This window comes from Calonectris borealis, chromosome 9, assembly GCF_964195595.1.
Source record: "Calonectris borealis chromosome 9, bCalBor7.hap1.2, whole genome shotgun sequence".
NCBI classification, from domain to species: Eukaryota; Metazoa; Chordata; class Aves; order Procellariiformes; family Procellariidae; genus Calonectris; species Calonectris borealis.
In genome coordinates, this window is record NC_134320.1 from 8,153,053 (window position 1) to 8,179,196 (window position 26,144).

At 39.3% G+C, this 26,144-nt stretch overlaps 1 protein-coding gene across 2 annotated transcripts in view; it reads left to right on the top strand.

The window, feature by feature from the left end:
• PXYLP1 (2-phosphoxylose phosphatase 1) overlaps nt 1–26,144 on the top strand; it is a 64,927-nt gene that overhangs the window by 8,100 nt on the left and 30,683 nt on the right. For both annotated transcript variants that reach the window (XM_075158155.1, XM_075158154.1), the window contains exon 2: nt 14,022–14,153. In XM_075158155.1, the coding sequence (XP_075014256.1) occupies nt 14,075–14,153 (79 nt within the window). In that variant the 5' untranslated portion in view covers nt 14,022–14,074. The remainder of the gene's footprint in view (nt 1–14,021; nt 14,154–26,144) is intronic.

Genomic DNA, 26,144 nt, shown 5'->3' on the forward strand with positions numbered 1-26,144 from the left:
GGTAAACTGGGCTTTGAAAAGCTAGATAGCTGGCATATTTCTTAAAAATAACTGGTGTTTGGAATCTGAAATAATTAGGCTTTTTGTTTGTGCCACATGGTAAAGACATTGTTCAGAAATGCTGTTTGGAAATACGAGTCAGTGGCTGTTTCCCAGCTGTTTCATCCCTAGTTTATACAGCCACCTTAAACTTTTTCATGTACCAAGAATGAAGTCAGTTTCCCCTGGAAAGTTGTCACGTGATTCATGGCTTCCCTTGTGAAAATAAAAAATAAAGACCATAACTTTGTCTCAATGTCTGGTATGATAAATTCCACAATTACTTACATAGTGGAAGATACCGTACTATGTTTTCCTAATGCTGATAGTCTCTGGTGATAAAAAGGGAGGCCCTGTGAACACCTGGTACGCTTTGTTGTTAATGATTATTTTAAAAGGACAATGCAATGCTGACACTGGATCTTGTGCTTTGCCAGATTTTTCATGCTTTGTTCATCTTCCTCACATCTATGGTTATGATGTTGGTTTACTGATTGCCCCTGAAGTAGAAGTCTGAACACAAGCTTGCATTTCTGTCTATGAAGACTTTTGGATACCTTCATGAGGAGCTTCTGTTGGGCCAATAAATTGTGAAAACAACTTTGTGGAACTAAGCAACAAAAATGTGGGCAATGGGCCTTTCAAATGAAACGCTAGGACATCGTGTTTAATGCCAGCGCTTTTACCTAAAACTATTTTTATTTTTACTTTTGAAGAAATAACTCGCCTGCTTGCACCTTTGTGTTCAGGTTGTCTCAGGTTGGCGTTTTTCTAGAGGTTAGCTTGTGCTGCTGCCACAAGGATCAAGGGAGAAACCAGGCATGCCCTTTTGCCACCAGCACAGCAGTTTTCCCAGTATGTTGCCTGTGTTATTCCCCATGCATCTATCCAGCAGCTAGGCAAGTTGGCAGTTGTACGAAGTGTTGTGGGGAAGAAAGGGTAGCAGAAGATGCTGACTGTCTGCTAATGGATCTGTGTAATCACAATTCTGGGGTTAGATTGCAGGAAGATGACAAAATTGCTGAATAAAGTCTGTTTAGTCTCTTTTGTTTTCTTTTCTTTTTTTTTTTTTCCTCTCCAGTATGAGCTGCCAGCTGTTGGTGCTGCAATGGGTAGTAGTATAACCTGCAGAGAGAAATAAAAGTTTTCCGTTTGGAAGAGAGGAAACAGAAGTGTCCATCTACCCCGTAATTTTGAATACTTGTGATTGTATAGAGATGGTTGAATATGGAAGTGTTGGGTGACCTGGCATATGATGATAGGATGGAACAGATCTCATAGCGTGGCCATAGTCAGGAGAAAAAATATTTTGCGATGAGAGTCAAAATATAGCTTGAGCACAAGGATACAATAGAAATGTAATGGGTAATGAAATAAATGTCAGCCCTTCCATCGCTCTTCCGCAAACATTTCTAACTTCAGGTTGTTGCACTGCCATTTTTCGCATGTATCATTCAGGTAATTTAGTAAAATTATGTTTTACTTCATGGAAAGTGCTCAGTAATGGCCAAATCACCAGATGAAAATGCTGTGTTTTAGGGTAAGCTGAAGGCGTGGCTAGCTAATGGTTACAGGTGGAGTCTTGAGTGAGTTGCCAGGGGAACTTCGTGGATTCAGATTCTAGCAGTTTTCCAGAGGGTGACGGATAAAGGACCAGCTGAAGAGGGGATACAAGATGGGATGGCGAGTAGGCTGAAGAGTTCAGAGTAATTAAGTCAGTGAGCTCTTACGACTTAACTAGAATCTCCCGAAATCCATTCAATTTGAATACTGCGAGCAAATCAACCTAACTGTGCGAACCCCTGAGAACTCTGGGCGTGTGACCTTTCAGCATTAGAATATATATGCAAGGCAGGTTATAAATGGACCCGTATAATTTCATCTGGAATTAAAAGAATAAGGACAGATTTGGGAGCTCAGGTCCTGTTCTCAAATCCATCTAACCTGAGTGGAAGGGCAGACATGCAGAGGAAAATGTTGTCCTTCATACTAACATCACCTCGAACATTGGATAGGATAAATTTGAGCTGGTGTGGGAAAATAAACATTTTCCTACATTTATGAGCTTTCTTCACTGATATGTTTATTCAACTGGACTTCACTGGTTGATTGCAACTAGGTTTGAGTGCATCCCTGAAATGTTTGCTTTCAGAGTTAGTGCCAGAAGAAGGTATTTGCAGCACAGTACAACCCCTGACACTGGAGCAGAGGGAGGCAGGTTCCTGTTCAGAGGCATGTTCAAAGGTCTATATTGGAAATGCATGCAGAGGGGAGTATTATAGTAGGAGAGGGAGTTGTTCAAACAATTAAAACTGTAAAAAGTAAAAGCTTAACTAAAAAAAAAAGTGTAACAATTTGAGCACGTTAACTGCCTTGCCTTTGCGTGCTTTTTGGAGCTGTGATGTTATCTGATCAGCCACTGGCTGTGATCTGTGTGTGATTAGGATCTATGCTCATACAATTACGAGCATATGGTATACCGTTTTAAAATTGTAAGTTTAAAATAATTACATTCTGGTGCTGTTTTTACAGAATTATTTAATTATCTGTATGTTCTGGAATGGTTTTTCTGCCAATTAAGATTCAGTTCTGGCTTGGAGCCATCAAAATCATAAGGTTTCTTTCAAGTTTCATAATAATGTTAGAAAAGAGTTGCTCAGTTTCCTTTAAGGAAGTAGAAGCACTTCCTTCGTTTTTGTTTTTACTTTCCCTGCAGTTCAGAGACGTGTAGGACCTGTCATTGCATAGGAAAAGGAGTAGGAATATGGTAACATTCCTGAAGTGGATGACAAAGAGTTGGGCTTGTGACAGGTTTTCCTAGATATTAAAATTTTGTTTCCACAGGGTCTCCAAAGTGACGTGGTGGAGTGGTGGGTTGTTACCGACTTAGACTTTTTTCAGATTTCTACAGAGTAACGTATACAGCTGTAGGACACTGACCTTAGTTCCAACCAAAAAGAGATATTCAAGGCCAGATCAAAGCACTTATTGAGAAGTTTGTCTGAACGGAAGGATGTCTTGACCTAAGGGTTTAAATGGATCAAAAGGAACTGAAGTTGAGGACACCTACTCCTTGAAATATTTCATGCTCTCAAACATTTGCTGTTCGAACAAGTAAACCAAATGAGACCTATTGTGCTGGTTTTGGCTGGGATAGAGTTAATTTTCTTCATAGTAGCTGGTATGGGGCTGTGTTTTGGATTTGTGCTGAAAACAGTGTTGACAATTCAGGGATGTTCTCATTACTGCCGAGCAGTGCTGACACAGAGTCAAGGCCTTTTCTGCTCCTCACCCCACCCCACCAGCGAGCAGGCTCGGGGTGCACAAGGAGTTGGGAGGGGACACGGCTGGGGCAGCTGACCCCAAGTGACCAAAGGGATATCCCGTGCCATATGACATCATGCTCAGCAATATAAAGCTCAGACTTATGGCATTTGTCTTCCCAAGTAACCATTACGCGTGATGGAGCCCTGCTTTCCTGGAGATGGCTGAACACCTGCCTGCCGGTGGGAAGGAGTGAATTAATTCCTTGTTTTGCTCTGCTTGTGCGCATGGCTTTTGCTTTACCTATTAAACTGTCTTTATCTCAGCCCACGAGTTTTCTCACTTTTCCGATTATCTCCCCCATCCCACCGGGGAGAGTGAGCGAGTGGCTGAGTGGTGCTTGGTTGCTGACTGGGGTTAAACCATGACACCTATAAAATCATCATAGTTGGAAAAGCAAAGCCCAAAGCAAGGAAACTTTCAGCAATTCCTAAAAGAATATGAAATTGAGAGAAGAAGTATTAAGCTAGCAAAGGAATCACAGTAGTCTTTCCAGTACTTATGATTTGGGTATGCAATGAAGTCTGACTTTTTAAAAAGGGGAATGGTTTGTGATCCAAAGTTATTTAAAGACTGTTTAAAGCTTTGTAATTTGGCAGATTTTATTATAGAGTGGATTTTATCAAAAGAGTTAACACAACAGTGAAGCTTCTTTGTGGTTTGAAAGGAAGTAGTCCATGCTATATCATGTTCTGTTCAAAATGCAGTTTCAAATTCAAAACCGCATCCATCTTCAGAGTACCTGCTGCACTCTGAGAGACCTTACAGCTGTGGTAGATCTGTGGGTTTCTTCCTGTTGAATGAAGTGGTCTTTCTCAGTCTTCATTTTGGTAATCTGAAATGTGTAGGTTCCTTAGAGCTGGGGACTTTTTTTTAGCTTTTTGATTCATTTGAGCAGGTTTGTAGCAGGAGTAGTGTAAAATGAATAGTCCTAATAGGCTGAAATGAGGGAAAGAAGGGCAAGAGAAACTGTGATACTTTGAAATGTTACAAAAATGCACATGGCAGCAGCATGTGCTTGTTTTTAATGCTATTGGTAATAGAACTTTCATGGGGCTTTTTTTCTTACTGTAGTGAGGTGCAAGGACACGTTCTAGAATCTTTCATCTATAGCAGAGAATCAATCTGCAGCAAATATGTTTCTGTATAAACCCTGTCCTCAAAGCAGTGGTCAAAGGCAGACTAGTGTGTGACCTAGAAAATATAAAGTTTTATATTTACATGCAGTTTCTCTGTATTGTCAGACAAAAAACCAAAAATATTTGTTCAAAATACTTCAATTTGTTTCCAAATTTTTTTTGTTTGCTACAGAAGGGGATGCCGTCAATCAGCTTTCAATGATGCATTTTCCTGTTATTTGGTAGGCTTTACTTTCTTTTACCTAAGAGGAGTATAATAAATCTTTATTATGTATTCATAATTAGAAAAACTGAAAGGTACTGCATATTGAGTTTAGATTTTTGTTTCTGTTAAAGTGCATAAGTGTGAAACCCAAGGGTGTATGAAGGCCCATGTTTTGCTCTCATGTTTGTAGAAATTGACTATACTTCCATTACAATTTAAAAAATAACAGCAGCAGTGTAAATTGATTGTAACGAGCTGTAGTGAGAGCGTATTTGGGCTTAGCACCTGGTCTCTGTAAACTCTGAAGCAGGAAAACCCAATGGAAATCGGCTCTGGCGTGTTTTCATTCCTATGTTTTGGTGGCTTGCTTGGCAGTGCACTGGTGTAGAAACAAGTCCAGCAAGATAACCCAGATACATTGTGTGGCATTACAGCATCCGTCGCCATTCCTTCCCTGGATGCATCCTACGAATGCAATCCTATGGATCCTATGCTGAATGCAACCACAATAGCAAAATTAAAACTTGGATGATATTTAGTGCTTGCAAGCAGTGACATAAATATAGACTTAAATAAAAATATTTTGCTGACCAAAAGAGATTAAGACTTGTTTCCAACTTGTGCATCTACAGCAGTTTTGGCAAATAACCAAGGAAAGAGAAATACTGTGTATTTTATATATACCTTTGGTATAGGGACTTGTTGTATATATGATTATGTAAGTTTTTGTGTTTTTTTGTGTGGTGGGGTTTTCTTTGGGTTTTGTTTGTTTGTTTGTTTTTATATATAGGTACTGACAGAATTAAGATAATCCAAAACCTACTAGGAAGGGTGAGGTAATCGGTTGGGTAGGTGGGACTTGGAAATATGTAGAGGTACAGACTCTCTATAAGAGACCAGATTAAAGGGTGGAGACGGTTTGCAGTGGTAGATGATGGAGTAAATCATCCTGTTTTCCTCTGAAAAACAGCAACGAGGGGAAGAACTGTGTGGCACCCATTAAAAGTAAAGGAATACTTCTCTACAGCTGATGGAAAGCAGGATCAGCATGATACCTGTAATTTGGAACCCAGAGGCCTTGTAGAAGGGCAGACATTCGTAATTGGAGAAGTCAGTACTCAGACAGTCATTGCCAACACACATCTCTGCTGAAGGGCTGCAGTTCACAGGTTCCTGTGGGTGCAGTGTGGAGCTTTACCTGTGTGTTTCCCTCAATGTGAAGCAGAATTCAGCAAAGAGGTGGTTCTTGACATGGCAGAGCATCAGTGACTAACAAGTATGACTAAAAGCACTAGTCGAAAGAGAGAGAATGTATGAGCTGGCAAGCATGAATTTTGATGCTGACCATCACTTTGTGCTCTGATGTAAACAGATGTCTAAATCTGGCACAAAGTAGAACATAAAGGAGACTACAGACAGGTTGCAATAAACGTTCCATAATTGTTTCTATGTGCAATCCTGCTTTTCCTCTTTGTTTACAGTCAGAGCTAATTTAGACTCTTCTAAGTTCCTCCAGGCAGAGGCATGTCATCTCTGTGTCCTGGCTGGTGGGAACACTTGATGTTCTTTATAAATAGGCTAGTGAAGCTGGTAGGAGGAAAAATGCCTCTGCCGTCAGGATGCTGCCAGAGCCTTGGGCATGAAGGCAGCAAACTGTCTCCAAGTTGAATCTCTAAAGGGGTAAGTGTTCTGGGAAGAGGGGGAAAGGAGACTAAATTTAATATGTTTGTATTTATTTATTTATTTTTAAGGGGAGGATGTGCAGGACATAGAAATTATATTTGAATTGCAGCTGTTCAGAACTTCTCTCACGTATACTGGTAATTTTAGGAATAGCAGAGAAGGAAAAGAGTGGTCTAGGGCAATGGCATCATCCCAAAGGAATTAGATGTTTACAGTACCTTATATTTTGGCACTATAGTTTCCTTCATCTCTAAGTTAGTTTATGCATTTACTTATTTTTTTCTTATTAATTGTCCTAGGAACTGTTGATTGTGGAGAAATAACTGCAGTACTGATACCCTTTAGTGACTACATGTCAAAAATTATTGTACTTGGTCTTAAAATATATACTGTTTTGGTGTTCAAGTGTTCTTAGGTGTGATTTTGAAATGTTACAGGTCACAATTAGGTATTTCTTCCAAAAATTCTTGTTTGACTTGTCAGAAGCACTTGGTTTGAGAAGTGGTTCCTTGCAGGGTGATTAGTGATCAGAGTACAGGGGAGGTAACCTAGGAACACCTAAATGGTATTCTGTGGAAGTGTGAAAAAGAGAAAAGAATCAAACACTTACAAGATCTTTTCATTCTTTTTAATAGTTCCCACACTCCCCCCCCCCCGGCCCCCCCACAGTTATCTTTGTTCAAGAAAACATGGGCATAATTTCATCAGAAAACTGATGTAAGTCTAACGAAATTCCAGAAACCGGCAGATCTCTGGCTGCAAAATAAGTCAGCTTCCAAATCTGGGAAACCCATAAAGAGTACTTGTAATGTTATAACATTACATTACATTAACTACGACATTAAGGCACTAAACATAACTTGAATATAGATGTCTCTGCATGACTCTGTTTATTGCCCAATTTTGAGAGATTCATAGATTTGTAGGTTCTAATTTAAATAAAAGAAATATATTCTAAAGGACTTGGACTGACAAAAATCAAATGCAAACCTAAACTATGTAAAAACTTGTTCTGCTTGCATCTCTTAGCTGCTGATCTCTGAAAGAAGGCAACTCAAAATGGTGATTTGAGTAGAAGAGAATTGAAAAGCTGGAAACTGTCCTTTGAAGGATGTAAGCTGAAGACTGCTTTCCCAGAACTTCCAGCGTAAAACTGTATGACAGTTCTGCTCAAACCTGAAAGCTGGTGAGGAGAAGGAGGTGTTTAAAATGTTCACCATGTTATCTGCTTGCTCACCTTGAGATTTGAAAGCTAAGATCTCAGAGTCAAGTGGAACTTTTATTTTGACAACAGCGGATTATTTTCAAGGTGTGGTCAAATTTCAGTATGGCTAATGGTCCCTTATCACTTCTGAATGTTAAGCAACTCTTCACCTTTACTTATTAAATCCAGCAGTAAATTTGCTGTACAGTGACAATAATGAGTGCTGTAGAGAGGGACAAAATTGTTTAAGAGCGAGCTCTGTTTGATCCCTTAGCTTTAATGAAGTGAGAGCCCGTGTTGGGTGCTTTGACAGACTGAGCAGTACTGCTGTGCCATTTTCAATAGCTTTTGCACATCTCAAGACCAGCTGTGCCAGTATGAGGATTTTAGAACTGACTAGATAAGGAAGAAACTTGGCATAGGAGAAAAGAGAAATTTAGATGTAGATATTTTAATGTTCTAAATACTAAAATATATTAAACTCTAGCAACTTAGCTGTTAGTTTTTTGGTGTTTGTTTGTTTTTTTTTAAAATCAGATGCTTGCTGCTAAAATATTAAGTAATTTGAAAATAAAATTGTCTTATAAGTATCTATTAGTTTTTACATATCAACGTGTAGCTATGCTGCATTGGATAGGTGCTGCTTCCTGCTGTTTCTGTGCATGATTACCATGGAGGGGTACATGGTGCCTTTTTTTAACATGGCTTTCCTTATCTTCACTTAGATTTTTTTTTTTTTCCTGAGGCTGTTGACCTGTTTGTACTTTCAGTCAAGGGCTGTGTTTCCTATGGTTAGTAACTTCCAGCTTAAGTCATGGGGTGAGCTAACATGATTAACATTACTGAGCAGGTTTTATTTAATTTTTTCAATGATGACCTGGTTTTACTTTTTTAGAAATGCAGTTTTTTATGCCAAGTGATGTGACCTATTTTTCATAAATGCTGTTTTAAAAAAATGGAATGCTTGTTTCTTTCCGATGGGAAAATGGAGAATTATGATTAACAATATCGCAGATGCTAGCTTTGTTACTTTGTGATGCTATGCAAAATGCAACTTCAATGTTGCAGGAATCATATGTCCAGTTTAAATTGCTGACGTTACAATCAGCTGCAGAGGTTTTGTGAGGGTGTCTTCAACGTGATGATTACAAACATGAGTAACTAAGCAGGTCGTGCTGACCAGAGAATTGGTTCTGCTGAGTGTTCCCGTTTCCTCTCTGTTCTGGTGCTTGCCATAGATTTTTGTAGCACTGGTCGATTTGGTCATAACCACAAGATCCCAGCCACTATTTTTCATTCTTGCAAGAAAAAAAGCAAATCCTTTGAAGCACCAAGAAAAGGTTTGGCTTGTGCCACTTGCTGACACAATTATTTTCTGCAATTTCCAGTTCAAGAGTATGAAGTTCTTCAGCTGTCTGAGAATGTCTGATGCTGGACTTGTGGGTTTTAGTAGATGAAAAATGTACTGCCTGGTAGTCTGCTGCCAAATGGCTGGGGAATAATTGGTGGAGCATCACGAATTAAAATGAAAGTAAAGGCAGAAGTCTTCATTATAATTGTATCAGGAGCTGTCACCTTCATTTCAGATGTCTTCAAAACAGGTTTTGTCAGAAAATAAGCCTGCAGATGTAGATGAAAGATAAAAGATGCATCAAAAAGCAATTACAATTAAAAACTCTCTTCTGCAATGTAGAGACATCAGACTAGTAAGTGGGTCCCTGTGTTCTTCCGTGACTTTTTCTAAAACTATCTATGAATGCTACTCCAAATCAACCTTATGTTGTCTGTAGGTTTTTTGCTCTCTCTGCTAGTCTTTGTAAGCTTGCTACAAAATATGTCTTTGGCAAAGACAAATATATCTACAAAAATATCTGTCTTTGTATGTTTACAAAAATATCTGTCTTTGGCATATATTTAGGTACAGACTTAATGCTACCCTCCTTTTTGGGCAAAGTCACCATTTCCCTTTGCTGTTTCATTGTGACCACTTTTGCTTGCTTGTATTTCGGTAGACAATGTCATTTTGATGTACCACATCAGAAAAATACAGTAATTTTATTGAGGCAGACTTTGAAGAGTACTATTGATTATTTATGGAGACATGCTATTTTAATCAAGTAAATTCATTTAAGCTGTCATGGTGAGTCAGTGTAATAATGTGCTTGCGCTTCATGCTAGATAGTAGGTTTGTATTCTAGATGGATACATCTAATTTAGAGGATGTAACAGTATCAGTCAATTGGCACAAAAGTTTGGCAGTGGTGGTTTAGTGTCATGTCTAACCTCACAAGTGCTTTGAAAGCATTGATGTCAAGTTATTTTCAGGGCCTGACTTAAAACAATCAAAAGAAATAGTTTAGCTAGTCAACCCTGCAAAAAATGTCGTCTTTATATTTTGCATGGAAGGAGGGGATGCCGAGGGGAGGTTCCATGTGGAGCACTAGCTGGCAATACCCAGCTAGTGCTGAACAAAAAGTAGGTTAGTCATGCCAGCTGCTCTGCTAGGAGCTCTGTGCTTAGTCTAGGCTCTTAGCAGACATGCTGCGCTCTCAGCATTTCTAGGTTGTTACTCATTTTTCTAGTGAAATGGCCTAAAACAGAGAATGTGGCTTGACCAAATTTTTCCAAGAGCCTAGCAGAGGCTTGGCTAGTCTCCTGACTCCCTGGCCTGACCTTCAATCTTAAGACTGGTTTTACCCTTGTGTGAGCATACAATAGCCTAGCACCTTACATTAGCACGTGTTGGCACCGTCTTGTGAGATTAGGTAAGAGCTGAGAGTGCTCTAAATGCTGTGAGTCATTCTGGCATGTTTTGGTGGGTTGAGAGACTTCTGGATCATGTTTAAAAGAAAAAGATAAATTCTGTGGGCAGGTAGGTATGCTGCAAAAGGTGGCTCAGAAATAGCCTTTTAATTATCTGCATTTTGATATAGGATGCTTTATTAATGACTATCCTTCAGAATATCTCGACTGCTTATGTGTGTCATGCTTATAATTAGTGTTGCTGAAATAAGTTTGGGGTTCTGTAGATCGTCTTTATCAAGTCCTGCGTTCATAGAATCATAGAATCATTTAGATTGGAAAAGACCTTTAAGATCATTGAGTCCAACTGTAAATCTAACACTGTAAAGTCCACCACTAAACCATGTCCCTAAGTGCCACGTCTACACGTCTTTTAAATACCTCCAGGGATGGTGACTCAACCACTTCCCTGGGCACCGTGTTTGAATGCTTGATAACCCTTTTAGTGAAGAAATTTTTCGTAATATCCAATCTAAACCTCCTCTGGTGCAACGTGAGGCCATTTTGGTCTTGAGCAAAAGACCTGTTCTCAGGAGTGAGCTTAAAGCACTCCTTTTCAGCGTCAGAAGCTGCTGCCAGAACGCTGCTGCTCCCAGTGCCGAGTTCCGCCTCTTCTGCAGCGGTATGGTGCTTACTCAACTTTAAAAGTAGTAACTACTTACTTATCTCCGAAGCAAAGAACCAAGGCCCATACTTGGAGACTAGCGAGGCGGTGTTGTCAGTTGTTGATAGAATTGACCTTTGAGTACTGAGAGCTTACAGCGTGGAGATGGTGAGGCTGGGGCATGACCTGCACTCTGGCCTGTGCGCAGAGTAAATAGATGAAGATCAATATTCTCTAAATGTCATGTTAGCAGCAGATGCTCTGCAATGCCTCATGCTCAGCCTCTTGCTATGTGGTAGCATATTCTGAAGACCCAAAATGTGTTCTGCTGTTTGGTTTGTTTTTTGATCCGTCTGCATGTAAAAATAGTTTTGTAGATAAGGTTGGTTAGCTTTTTATCCCCCTCCCCCCCCCCCCCCCCCCATCTTTTTTAGCTTACAAATGCTCACTTTAGTGAGCGCTCACAATGCTTATTGTACTGTCTTCACTTAATACGTGCTGGCTAATGCTGCTTTTCCCTGGGAGTACCTCGTGGGCCAGCACGGAGGAGCAGAGGCTTCAGTACTTGGTCTTACATATGTTCACCTGATTCCCTTTTCGGCAGCTTGATGTCAAGTAGGAGCTGATGACAAATTGTATTGACAGGCTTTTATTTAACAGTTACTCAATAGGAGCTGTTCCTATTCCTCAGAAGTTGTAACACAGCAACTTTTAATTTGTTAACAGGCCAAAGTATATTTAAAAGAAATTTTATTTCTTATTTCTTGAATATTGCATTTAAAACTAAATGTTTTAAAACTTCTGATCTTGCAGTTGAGATTTAAAGCTAGTTAGCTTTTTCTCTAAAACATTTTACTAATATGAGGTGTGTATGAGCTCATTTTTTCCAGTCTTGTAACTTTTCCTTTTTTGTGGCAACTTTTTTTTATGCAGCAACAGTATTAATGAGTGTAGACTGTGCACAAGACCTCTTGTTCCTGAGAGCTTTTTAATAGATTTTACCTTCTCCTTCCTGCTAAGTCTAATTTTGCTTTTTCCTGTGGTTCCCCTTCTGTTCTTCCATCTGTTTGGTTTAACTGCTTTATTCTCTCCTGGTGTTGTGTCCACACTAATCCTTATACTTTCTACGCTTCACAGCTTTGCTTAGTTTCAGTAGTTTAGTTCAGTTTAGTTTCAGCCTACCTTTCACAAAAATGTTCCAGGATGAGCTATGATTTTGTGAAACTGAGACTGTTAAAATTGTTCTTTCAGTCTCTCTTTTTTTTTTTTTTTTTAAAAAAAAAAAACAACTTTATTACTGCTTGCACATGCCATTTATGGTGCTATTGGCATTTTGGAAAAATACTGTAGTAGCTCCGGTTTCTTCCTTCTCAGAATCTCCGGTTCTTTCCATTTTTCCACAGTTTCCAAAAGCTGTAAAGGTAATTCTCCAAGTAAAATGAGATGGAAAGACCTCAATCCTGCAAAATGTACATGCATAATACTTTTCGCTTACCGCAAGCCCCACTGCCTTCATTTCTGGAAGATCACCACTTATGCTCTGGGTCCCATTGCTTTGTACTGTGGAAGTCACCTTGGGCCAACTTGTAGATCCTACAACTCTTCTTAAGAATAACCACAATAGATAAAATAAGAAATTCAGTGATTCATGAGACATTTTCAAATACTAATGAGAAAAATAGTTGGGGAAAAAAAAAAATCTGAATTTTGAGATTGTGATTTTACATGGTTTATCAGTGCTCAGAGATTAAAGTCTTGCTAAGATGGTTAGTTTTTGGAATGCAGAAGAGTTTTTATAAACAAATATTTACCAATTACATGTATATGAAAGCCTTTTCGTTCTCAAAAGCTGGAAAAAAGCAAGAGGGATCTCCTTTCGTGAGCAAATAAGTGCTGGGGCAAAATCGGTGGGGGGAAAAAGTTATTTTCTGTCAACATGCTTGGATGTGCTGTCATAAACAGAGCTCAGGATCAAAGGATCTGGGAATCTCAGAAGATTTCTTTCAAGACTAACCAATTTCCTGCAACGTGCTGTCAGTGCTAGGAAAAGGCATCTCTTGCACATAAGAGCAGCTGGTTGTTTTAAAAAAAAAAAAAGTGTGTGTGTGTGAGAACAGACACCCCCCCCCCCCATCCCTTATAAAGAGCCATTTTCCAATGGAAAATGGACATTTGTGAAAAGAGGGCACTTCAGCAAATTCTGTGCGCTTTGGGATGACATTTTGCAAGGAAAAGTGTGTTTTTTACTAAAGGTGCATGCTTCTTGTTTGGGTATTTTCAGGAGAGGGCTGGGTTTTTCTGTCTTTTTTTTTAACTTTTGCAACGAGTTATTTGAGTTTTGAAGTTTTATTAAATACTATTGATTTGAAATATAATGTTCTGATCCTCATCAAAACAGTTGTTTAAAAGTCTTGTTACACAGAATTATTCCAGGTGTTAATCTTCAGTCAATAACTTTTCCATTTTCTGCGTAGTGGTATTGGTAATTTTTCTTACTCTTTATTCTCTTAAATAAGAATTGTGAACTTTGTATCAGTAAAAGGGCTACCAGTTAGAGAAACTAATTTTTAACCTATATGTAAAAGTGTGTGCGTGTACACCTTTTTAACATGTTACGGGATTATTTTGTTTCCAGGGATGATTTACCAAATTGCTCTTGAGAGCCCTTAAGTTATAATATTCTTGCTATGATTTGCTTTGCACAGGGGCAAGAGACTTTTGTTAAAGAACTGTTGACAATGTTATAACATGAGCATTAACCTTGTGTTAGCAGGAGAAAACTTAATTTTATGGGAAATGAAATTTTTTAATTTACTTGAAAGTTCTGTCTTGTGGAAGTATAGTTAATCCCGTAACTAGGGTGAAGACAATTTATTGATACTGTTGTTGCCAATTTGAATTGCCTCGTGTGCTTGCCTTTAAGAAATAACTTGACACTGTCAAAAGGATATTTGAATTTTCTTTGCTATAGCTGATGCTTCCACATCTGAAATATATTTGCCAATGTTTTGTTGTTTGCAGGAACCATTGATATATGAAGATGAAACCATGAAGAGAAAGCAGAACGAATAATAATGCTTTTCCGAAACCGTTTTCTGTTCTTGCTGGCTTTGGCAGCCTTATTAGCCTTTTTGAGCCTCAGTCTACAATTCTGTAAGTGTCCTCCCCTTTTGTTTTCTATGTATAGTGGTCTACAAGTGTGCTTAAAAATGGCCATGCTTACATGTTGTTTAAGCATTCTTTCTGTATTTAAATATTTGTTGTTTTGTTTTGTTTTTCAAAAATAGGAAAATAAATGTAAGAATAAAAATAGTTTTGTGCGCCATATAGGAATCTATACAAAGAGACTTTTCAAATCAGGCTATCTCAGGAAAAAAAAAATCTTAATTTTGTAGTGCAATTAAGTAATTGAATGTGATTGAATCCTTCCATGAAAGTAGACAAAATACCTTTGAGTAAAAACAGCTGCAATTCCTATTTTACATGGCATCAGACCAGATGGGATTGAGAAAAGTGCTGTGAGAGGGTTGTGTTGGAACTTTCCTTATTTGTACCCTCATATTAGGAAACTTGAAACAGTTGAATTGACTCATCACAAGTGACCGGTTCGTTTAAGAAAAGATAAATTATGTTGTGCTTCAGATCAATTAATCATGGGTCAATCCAGAGGGCTGTCATTTACTGATGGCTAAGCAGGAAGGTGGTGCTGAATGCAGGTTAGTGTATGTTGACAAATGAGCATTGTGCCATATATGACTGCTTATCACCTCGTTCATGAATGATAATATTTGCTAGGTAAAGTGATGTTGTGTGTAAATCTAATATATACTAATACACACTGATGTAATTAGTTGCTGTTAGAAGGCAAGGAAAAACGTATATCCATAGTATAGGATAACATTCTTCGTTGTTGTTGTCTTGCATCATGTTTTACTGTAAGAGTGCGGTCCTTCTGGTCTATGCTTTTTTTGCATAGTGTAAAAAAAAAAAAACAAACCCAAACCAGAGGATTACTTTAGGTTTAGAATGTGTCTTTTGAATATGATGGACAGCTTAAATAAAAAAAAAAGGGGGGGGAAGGGGAAGGAAACTTTGTGGTTTTATGTTATTATTTTTTGTGTGTTTAAACTGATACGCGTGTAATACAGGGACCTTTGGCTGCGAATTGCTTTATCAGCCTCCTATGGGTACATGGGTCTGACTGCAGCTTGTTTTGCACATTAGGCTCTTTATGGCTCTGCCCTTGATGTTGTATGGTTGGTTATGAATTGTGTAGAGGGTGAAGGTCCTAGAGGAACTTAAACAGAAATATGAAACTGAATTGTTAATAAAAATGAGCTTTATTTAGAGATGAGGAGGTAGGCATATAGGAGAGTGAATCGCATTTCATCAGAGGATGTTATTTTCCACTTAATTAGTATATAACATTTGTGCAAGAGGAGATAAAGACGTTTGAGGGGTGCTTTAAAAAGCACTTAAGTTACAGCAAGCAGCCATCATGAAACTTAGTGCCAATACCAAAATATATAGAAAGATTTTTACATAATGAGAACTGTAATACAGGCTAGCAGGAGCCAAGTAGTTTGACATACAGGTAGCCTGGTATTTTAACTTCCACCAGCTTCAGCTTGCAGAGAGATTAGTTCAAACTTGGAACAAAGACCATCCCCAAAGCAAAGACAAATCTATCTTCTTCTATCACCTTGTAACGCTATTTTGGAAACCAGATGGAGTTTGGAGAATTTAAAAACCAAGCCGAAGTCTTAAAGCCAAAACCAATTTTTTCCCTCCAAACGCAAAACAACCTACTACCTGCTAAATTATATTAGCGTCTACAAGTGCTTCGTGAGCCACTTTCAAATTAAATGTAGCTGTAAACTTTTAGTCTTCTCCAAATTTTAGTTTCTGACTAGTTTAATGTTAAACTAAGGAAACACTTGATTCTGAACTTGAGCTTTTAATGAAATGGGTATGCAAATATTTAAGGAAATACTTGCCATACGGTATTAATGAAAGCTTAGTTTTAGTACTGTCTTAGAGCAGAATCTTTGGTCAGTCTCCATGACTAATATGAATACATAAAATTGCTCTTTTGATAAAAGTGGACCAGGTACTAGCACATGGTGACCCACGTGCTGACTCAATAAGGCAGTAACTGCCACCTAACAAATTCTAGAACATCCTTCAGGAAACGTCTGTCAGCCCCTCTGACACTGCATGATATGGAGCACTACTGCAACAAAGCATTGAAGGACAGAAAATTTAAGTGTCCAGCGCCATGGGACATGGAGAATGGTCTGCCAGTATGTTAGGCTCCTTACGAGTAGTTTGGAGTTTATTGTTTTTTGGAAAACCAGCAAAATTCCAATTACTATATGTATTTTTAGGGATGAGCTTTCTTTAACTGCGGATTTAAATACAAACTCTGTTTGTTGTAGCGCTATGTACTTACTAGATCTGTATTTACTATTTGTTTCTTATTGCCATGTTGAAGGTCCTTCCTTGCACTGAATCTGTTACTCTTAAGACATGACACAGTTCAGAGGTGTGCATCCCTCATGATTTGATTCTCGCTGTTGCACAAAGTGGTAGTAATGTAGTCTTGTCTCATGTATAAGACTTTTTTCTGAAAGCAATGTGCTGCTTTTCTTTTTCATCAAACTGTAAAACTTGGTTTCCAAATTTTGATCCCTTCCGAGCTGCCTGGAGAAAAATTTTGGTTATACTGCTTTATAATTTGTGTCAGATCATAGAATGAAAATGAGAGTTTATGCATTTAGACTCAGGAAAATGCCCAAGCCACTGATTTATTTTTTGTTTGTTTGTTTTGTTTTGTTTTTTGTTCAGGAGTTACCTTCTGAAGCGTTTGGAGTGGAAACAGATGTTTTCTCTTGTTGTGATTCTCTGTTAGCGCAGTACACAGCTCTGTGGAGGAGGGCTCGTCATTTTAAATCATACTGCGGCTTTTCTAAGCAGTGAATGTTGAAAATGTATCTTCCTTTCTGTGCTAAATTTGTTTAGAAAAGTGAAACGGTAACATTAAAGGCATAATTATATAAACGGTACATATCTTCCTTTTTTAAAATTCTGCTTTAGGGCAGAGCATCACTCCTGTAAATGCTTCATATTTTATCCCCTCTTGTCCACACCTGGAACAGCAGCGATTTGAAGCCAGACTTGTGAGTTGTAGCTGATTCTGAAGTGAAGGGTGTACTGAAGGCCAAGTTCATCTGGTTTTCCTTAGGTTCTGACTCAGTATTACAAACAGCCTACACTGGGATGGCTGACAAGATTACAGTCTGTCCCATGCTTGAGCTGTGAGGGTTCAGGAATCCCTTGCAGCAGCTTGCAACCCAGTCAAGCAGAAATCGATGCTGGTTTGCTTTAGACTATGCTGTGAAGGGTCTGGAACTGCTTTATGAGCAGTGATTTCTTGCAGCCATGATGAAGTAGAGGTGATGGGTGTCGTGTCATCAGTCCTAGCCCAAGTCCATCCTTCCTTGTAAGCCAAAGTCCCAAGGCAATTGTTTCAGAGCTAACAGTTGTCACATCTCGGGTTTAGACACAAGGAGAGAAACGCTGGGGAAAATGACCAATATCGGACCTCAGAGTCTTCAGTATTGGTAGGCTGGGGGTGGATCCAGGATTGATAGAAAACTTTGTCCTGTTTTGATGTTTGTTCTTGGTCCCTCTCTCTTTTATTGTGGTTTCTGAGTTCTGATGTAAACTAGTCTGCTTTCCTGTGTTTTGGATTCCGCCCCCCCTCCCTCCCCCCCCGCCAAGGCTGGTGCTTGACACAGATGCTAATACTGCTTAACTTACAGGCTAAAAGTTTCCCCCAAAATCTCTCTTGACAGCAACCAGTGGCTTTGAGTGCTTAAAAGTATTCTGTCCCACCAACAGTTGCAGTGGATAGACATGGACCGGTTGGCAAGGATAACTTCTACAAGAGCAGAAGCTACGCTCTGCCTTGTGTCTGCAGTGCCATGATACCAGAGATACAGAAGGCAGCTCTGCAGAGCAGTTGGATCACGTTTGTCAAGTGTTGTGGGCTGGATTGGCTCGCTGGAGGTCGCGAATGAGTGGTTTAGAGCCCACTCAAAGAATCACTGTCGAAGGTATTAGTAGAAAGTGATTTTAATAGAAATTTATAAAAGCATGACTTTTATAACAGAGTTCGATGGCAAGGTTCACTCTATCACTGACTACACGGATGAAGCATACAAAGGAAAAGAGCACGGGAAGCTGAAAAAGTCCTTGGCTAGTGTAAACACTGCTTAGAAACAACTGAAACACAAGCGAGTTATCAACATTATTCTCATCCTAAATCCAAAACACAGCACTATACCAGCTATTAGCAAGAAAATTAACTCTATCCAAGCCAAAACCAGGGTATTGTGTTAGAATTGAACGATTTATACAGAGGCCGAGGATGAAAAGGTTAAGGGAGACCCTTGCATTGAGTCACGAGGTTCAGAGAAGACCTGGCTAGATCTACCGCTAGTCCCAGACTTGGTCAACGGTATACATCTAAGGGATTATATGTGTTCAGCAGCAGTGTAAGGTTCATTCACAATCTTAAGATAGATCATAAGATTTTAGCAGACTATATTTGCTAGCAAGTACTTCCATCAATTCACACACACACACACATGGATGTGAAGATAGATAAATATACAAAGATACACCTGTTAAAAATCCCCCTCGAGTTCAGTGAAATACTCATGTAAAATGTCTTGGCATCTCGAGGAGTGTTGCAGCCCAGGTCCCGTGCCAGCCGGTGATGGTCCTCTGAATATCGCAAACTCAAGAGTTTGCAAACCGAGGAGCGTTCCACTCAGAGGGAGATCCTGGGCGCAACCCGCTGCCGTCGAGGAGAGCTCAAAGGGTCTCACTTGGGACCGCTGTTTATAGGGTTGCAAGATGATTGACTTCAGTCATCTGTCAAAATTCTCAAGGTTTCAGTAACAATAGTATCGTTCCACTTGAGCTACAGCTCAGATAAGGGTATCAGAGCATGACAGTTATCCCCGCTCTCGTCCTTCACTTGGGCCAGGCAGCGGATGTTTCTGGTACGATCGGTACATTCCCCGACCTCAGCTACCCAAGAGTTCTTGATACAGTAAAGGGACGCTTCACCGCCTGACTCGTTACACCAAGGCCAAGGTTTAATGGGAGTTTCTGAGATCATGGAGCGACCCAGGAAAGGCGGGGGGGGGATGCACCACCACACTGGATCAAATGCCAGATACGACATTTCTCGTTGGTACAGCTGAAATTTCTTCACTTCCCTGCCCTGATGAGAGGGAGTCATATAAGCAGACTGCACTTTGCCAAATAGTTGGAGAAAGGACCTTTTTTAACTGTATTATTCATTCTTCAAGGTGATGTAGCTGCTGTGGATCACGTAAGATGCCTTCCTTCCTGCTGCCTGAGTCTTCTGTCACATAGGTCTTGGGCAATGAGGGACTTGAACAGTTCTGCTCCTTATGCTCTCGTATAGAAGCAAAAGGCATGAGGTCTGAGTACGATCTTTACATATGTTGCTACCCACTGCATGAGGTGGGTAGCAGCATACTCCTGCTGCTACATAAATAACAACTCAGTTTTTGTTTCTGAACATACCTGGTGGTGAGTGATAGGAGAGTGAGATTTGAGACATGTTTGAAAATTTATGAGAACATTCCAGGATCTATTCATAGTTTTGCCAGGGTTGTTTACCATTTCTAGTAGGCACATAGAAAACTTCGAAAAAGAAGTTTATATTTGATGAAAAAGTACAAGTCTAAACGTTTCTAGGCACCTTTTATATAATTGTATGGCCTGGAATTTGAAGCAAAAGACTGAGGACCAGATGTGTTCTCAAATTCAGTTTGGCTATTAATAAATTGTACAGTGTGAAACCTGGACCAAATCAGCAATAGGAGGAGACACTCTTGAATGGGAAATGCCCCCAAGTTTTGTATATGTTTTAATTTTTAAATAGTATAGAAAAATGACAATTTAAAAGTTAAAACTCCAAAAATGTTCCACTGCTGACTGAAAGCTCACTATGATGTCTCTGGTGGATAATTGCAGTGATGAGAGTGTTTGTTTGGGAAACCCATTGGATAGGGTGATGGGTTGACATCCAAACCAAATATGACTGGCAACTTAAAGTTTTATTGGGAATTATCATTGTTTCCCTCTTATTTTATGTTTGGGGCCAGATCTATGGAAAAAAGTGGAGAAGTATTTTCCTTATAGTATTCCTCACTCCACACGTGTTTTTATTTTTCCCTTCTTTGTTTATGTAAATGGTTATGGTTCTAAAACGTTTTAAAACTTTGGTACTAGAGACAAAAGGAGAACTGGTTTTGACAGACTTTTCAGTTACACTGTTCTAAAATGGAATTATGTTGTTTTTCTCTTAAAAGACTTCAGTGTTTTGCTTTCTCAGAAAAACTGCAGAATGGAAAAATGACCTGTGCTAGATTGTGGGCTATATTTTTGTCTCTCTAAATATTATCTGTAATGCTGTTGACTAAAACTGGGCAGTTTACTTCTGTACAAACAGAGTGAATGCAAGTTGGAATACTTTATTCTTTTTTGCCAGAGGAAAAGGTTGCAGTGGTTCCTTCCTACTCTGTGCTGTGTAAGATGTCCAGAGCAGTGCAAAGGGATGGTAAATGCAGTGGTTGGGGGAGTTCCTGCTGTACACAGACCGAGGATGGCAGCGCAGCTAGATTCAAGTCTGTCGTAAGGGGTGTGTCAGAATCCAGCTGTAGTCCTGCAGCCTCACACTGAGGGGAAAAGGCATAATTTAGGACCCTGTCAATGTTAATTACATTGGTTAGCACTTAGGTCAGCTCAGGAACAGGAGGTTGCAAGTATGCCTGAAGAGCTGCTTGCTTTTTTGCCCTTAAGATTGGTGTAGTACATGAGAACCCAATTATTGGGCAAGCACAGACCTTCCAGTATATTAGAACATCTGTGACTGACTGCGGAAGCCTGAAGGTGGGTTTCCTCAGGATGTCTCAATTACTTATCTTCGAATTACCTTGAATAAACCAAACTGAAAGGAAATTTAAAAGCTAGTTTTTTAGATGCCATATGTAATCTCTGTAAAGTTTACTTGACAATGACTGTGGATTTTTCTTTTAATCCAATGCATGTAAATAAATCTTTTTTCAACACAGTAAATACCTTTGTTTTACTTTTGTTTTTTATTTTTGTTTCCATTTACTGAAAGCCTAAGGAAAGTAACAGTCAACAGAGGAGCACTAACACTATAGTGAGAAAGCATCTCTTTTTACTAGCTGTTTAACCCTGTGGCAGGCATAAATTACAGACTTTCCTTTTCAGCCTGCCTGTTTCAGGCACTTGCAGAATGACGAAGTCCCTGGCTCTCAGACAGATCCTGCATATGGAGCTTCTCTACTGGTTTGAAGTTTGTTTCCTTAAATACTTTGATACTTTGGTTAGTGCCTCAGGCCTGTCTTTTGATAAAAAGAATTTTGGTATCTGCCACTGCTTTTTAGAATGTCGGCAGCTACCCTGGCAGGGTGCTGGTTCCCGTTAAAGTGGGGGGATTTGTTTGTGGTTTTTTTTTTTCCTTTGAAATACTTTCTCTGCCTTGATGGTTCAGGCTTGGGTGTTGGTGTTTCAGCATGTCTGGAGATGACATTTTGCTTTTCCAGTAATAATTTCCCTCTACTTTTTGTCATCTTGTTTTGCACTGGAGGTTTTGGTTTTACAGATGAGTCATAGGAAACAGAAAGCAGGATTCTTCACAAGGAAAAGTAGTAGAGTTTTATTTTATTGGCTTGAGTGTTGCGGGCAGCTCCTATTTTATGAGGACGGTGTGGACACCATGTGCAATCCCACCAGGATGTTGCCTGTAGGAGGCGATTGCTGTTTGCTACACAGCCCCTCTTGGAAGCCTGTTTGCTTTAATAATCCCAGCCCCTCTGGCACGATTGCTGCTGTTTGCATCCCTGCTTGGTGGCCCAATGCAGCTGTACAAGAGCAACACTGAAGCGTTTGGTACTTACCTCGGTATCTTTGCCACTGCTTGCTTTGGCTCCTGCTGTAAGGGAATCCACGGCGCAGTGGGTGCTCGGATGGTCTGGGGAGGAGGCTCCGGGGGAGCGTGCGCCAGTGCCAAACGCTCAGCAGGGACTTGCAGGTGTGAATAGAGGTGGAAGCCGAAGGGGTGTAGCATCCCTGTTCAGCCTGCCCATTTGCAAAGCAGGATGTGCTTCTTCAACCTGCGAGACTGTAGCTGTGGCACTGCAGAGCTGCTACCGTCCCCTTATCTCCACCCCGAACCAGAGTGGGGGTGTGAGCTGCACCCACAGCCCCTTGCCCAGAGACTGCCAGTGAGATGCTGAGAGGAGCTGGAATATACGAAGTCTGTGGAAAAAAATGGATGAGTTGCGTTTTTCCAGAACTTAATTTCTCAAGGGGAAGGGGGAAAAACCCCACAGTATTCAGTAAAAAGATAATATAAGCTTCTGGCTGTTTCTGGACAGAATACATATCCTGACCATCTCTCTAAGGTGAATTCCTTACCAACAAATAGTAACTACTCATGTTTCGTATTTTAAGAATATAATCTCTTCAGTGGAAGAAAAAAAAATTAGTATTGCATTTTGCTGATTTATACAACTGACTATATTTAAAAAGCTGCAACTTTAGAATTCTTGATGCAGAGAACTTGTTTTTGTCATGTGTTACCAGCATACAAAATTAAAAAGGAGATCAGATATCTTCCTTCCTGAATTTTGCCCATAAGCTCATAAGCATGGCAGATTTTCCACTAACAAGAAGTCTCTCTGGGTTTTTTGAAAGTACTACTTTAATCTGAATTTAAGATTAAAGGGAAAAACAACCCACAAATAATATATCCAAGGCTGTGGATGTTTTAGTAGTGAGTGAAGAAAACTAACTGTAAATATACAGATTTTTGTTAAAGATGCTTTTTATATTGTAACTGGAGATTTAAATAACTTTTTTGTGATTCCCAAAAGTGGTGGTATAATGTACCAGTCCAGAAATTAACCCTTGAAGGGGGAGGAGACATCATGATGACTTGAGAATGATACTATGGGACAGTCTTATTTTCTCCCACAAAAAATAGAGCAATCATTTTTAAATATCTGCTTTAAATATAGGTTGGGTTTAGTTGCTTCAGACAGGATTTGACCAGTAGAAGTTACTTGACAGGCTACAGAACTGCATAAATCTTCTTTAAATATATATTTCGGCTTCATCCATGATGGTTGGTTGAACTGTTTTTAAGCATTATTATGAGCTGTTAAAACATATGGTTGAAGGCTACTGTAAATAAAGCCTAATACTTTGCAAAAATGGACAGCAAGTTATTAGGCTTCTGCAAATCCTTACTACAGTGTTGGGTTAAATTCTAGAGGGGAGGAAACAAGGCTGGAAAATAATAAGCATTTTAACATCATTTCTCTCAAAATCCAACTCAAATCTTTGTCCTAATACCTGCAAGAAAGTTTGAAAGTGTTGAAAGTTGTGCTTCAGTTTTTTAATAATTATAGTGATCATATTGCAATTATTTTAAACACGTGAAAGGGTCAGCGACTTTTTGTAGGGACAGTCTCATAGGTACGTACCTGTCCTTAATTGTTTGAGTTTTGAAAAGGAAAATGAATATTCGCAGTAGGAGAAAAAATGTTATGCTTACTGTAATTAAGATTTCTGTCTTAATTCTGATTTTACCTAGACTAGTGCATTGATCTTAATTCCCTCTATATATTTAACCTGGGAGTGAACTCTGTTTTGCTGCTAATAGTTAAGCTATCTTTGTTGGAATACCCATGCTGTAGTTAAATCCTTCCTGTTCCTGCTTCCTGCCAAACTGGGCTCTTGCACTAATTGCAAATAATGCGACAAATAGGTTCCACCAGAAGATGCCTTGTACGTTATATGTAGTTGTATGTTATTTAAACAAATTTGACCTACATTTCTTTCAAGTACGTGGGTAATACCTTTGTCTTTCTACATACCATGGAGTCTTGCTATCTCAAGATACTTGGGTTTAATGGGGCTGTGAAAGTAAATGAGGGTAAAATATGAAATGAAGGAGGATATCAATTTTGTTCATTGTGACTGTGTGAGAGAGACCTATAGGTTTGTTCTGTGAAGATCTGAGTCAGGCCTTTGCTTCTCCTAAAGCAACCTTCAGACAATGGCCCTCCTCTTGCATCTAGTTCTTGTGGAGGCCCAAAAGGTGGAATTATCTCTAGACCAAGTGACCTGGACTACTTGGGTCTTTGCAAATCAGTGATGTGCCAATGTAACTGCTAGAAGCTCTATTGCAGTTGAACTCTTATAACCATGTGCATAGCTAGTTTCCTTGCGTGAAAGTCTGTGGAAGTGCAGTAGACTTTTGCGGGAACTAATAGAAGATGATTGTGCAGTGACTCACTTCTGGTGACTCACAATTTTTTGTAGTTTTTTTCCCTACCTCTTCAGATATTGCAGTCATTTAACAGTCCTGTGAGCTTGTTTACGTTGTATTATACTATTATGAATTCAGTAGTGGTTTTTTGGAACCATGGCTTGGGACTGTCTGGCATTGCAGTTGCAGACAATTTAAGATATAGTACATAGAATAAGTAGCTCAGATTTTCTGTAGAGCTTTAAGAAATGCTCTGATTTTTTTTTATTTTTAATATGGAGTATACCTCTTGTTCCTATGCCACTCTTTCATCCTTCTTTTTTTCCTTCTACGAGCCAGTAGTTGCTTGTTGTTTTATGTCAATTGAATCTCTTCTCAGAAAAGGGCGGTTTGTACTTTAATGTCTATCAACCTGATGATGGCCAATTTCGGTTAAGACATGGGACAGTGAAGAAATTTGGACTTTTTTTTTTTTCTTTTAAGAGTTGCTTAGTCATAACCAAGCTTTAGTCTGTCTACTATCATTCTAAGTCGTAGGTAGTTTTATCTAACCTGTGTAACTTTTAAACCGTTTATAATTGACCGGACAATTCCTTGAGCAACCTGATTTGAGTTAACTCTGCTTTGAGTGCTGGGCTGGAGCAGATGACCTACAGAGGTCTCTTCCAGCCTAAATGATTAGTTTATTCTGTAGCAGTAGATAAGGTGAATTATTTGTTATTTATTAATTTATTTATATTATATTTTTTTTATTTATTTATTTATTAGCAAATTCTTTTTTGTTGTTTAAAATTTGAGGAGTGTTACCCTTAACAACTCAACAAAAGCTCATTAATCCAGTTCTCTGCTTTTTCACAGCTCTCTGATGCTGAGTCAGGCAGCCTTACAGATAACTGCAGATGTGTTTTGTATTGGCATGTCTGTCTTTTAAAGCCAAAAAAATTAATAGGATTTTTCCATAGGTTAGTTGTATACTGACCTGAGCTGTGTTTTAACACCTGTAGTGTTGTTTTTAAATTCTGAAATTCACTTTGTTTGTAGAAATAGTAAAGAGAGAGAGTTTTGTTTCTGATGTGTAGCTGTTACATTCTTTATAAAAGTTAAGTTTGGTTTGGTGATTCAGGGTTAGTTCAAACAGGTGAAGTCTGCACAGTATAAGCCTTCAATTTGCACAAGAATATGGCCCCTCTGCACGGGGTTTGCATTCTAGCTCTTGCTTGGGATTTTCCGGATAGCAGATTTCAGTGTGGTAGTGGCAGCTGTGTGGATGCGGTCCCCGCAGCCGCTGGCTGCCAGGAACGTCTGGGAGATGGGCTTTGGGCAGCTTTGGTCTTTGCTCACCTGTGGGCGAGCCAGCGAAGGCAGAGATTGCCTGTGTCTGATTCTGAGGCTGCCCCTTCCTTTGCATCTTTGTTTTTTTCCACGTTTCATTACAGAGATGATGGGATCAAAAAAAAACCTGGGTGTCTTAAGCTAAGAAGGTAAAGACAGCCTTGTCACCCTGCTTTGTTTTAGTACAAGCCCTTTGTTAATCTTTTGCCAACCACTCTGATGTTAGACCAGTTTTCTGAGAATTCACAATCAATTCAGACTGCATTAGCTTTATGCCTCTTACTTTACTTTTATCAGAGCTTTTAGGACAATGCTACCTATTAATTGCAAATGGCTTCCTCCTATTAATTGTTCGCTGTCCTTTGTTTGAGATTCGTGATCTGTGTCTTCGTCAGAGGAGT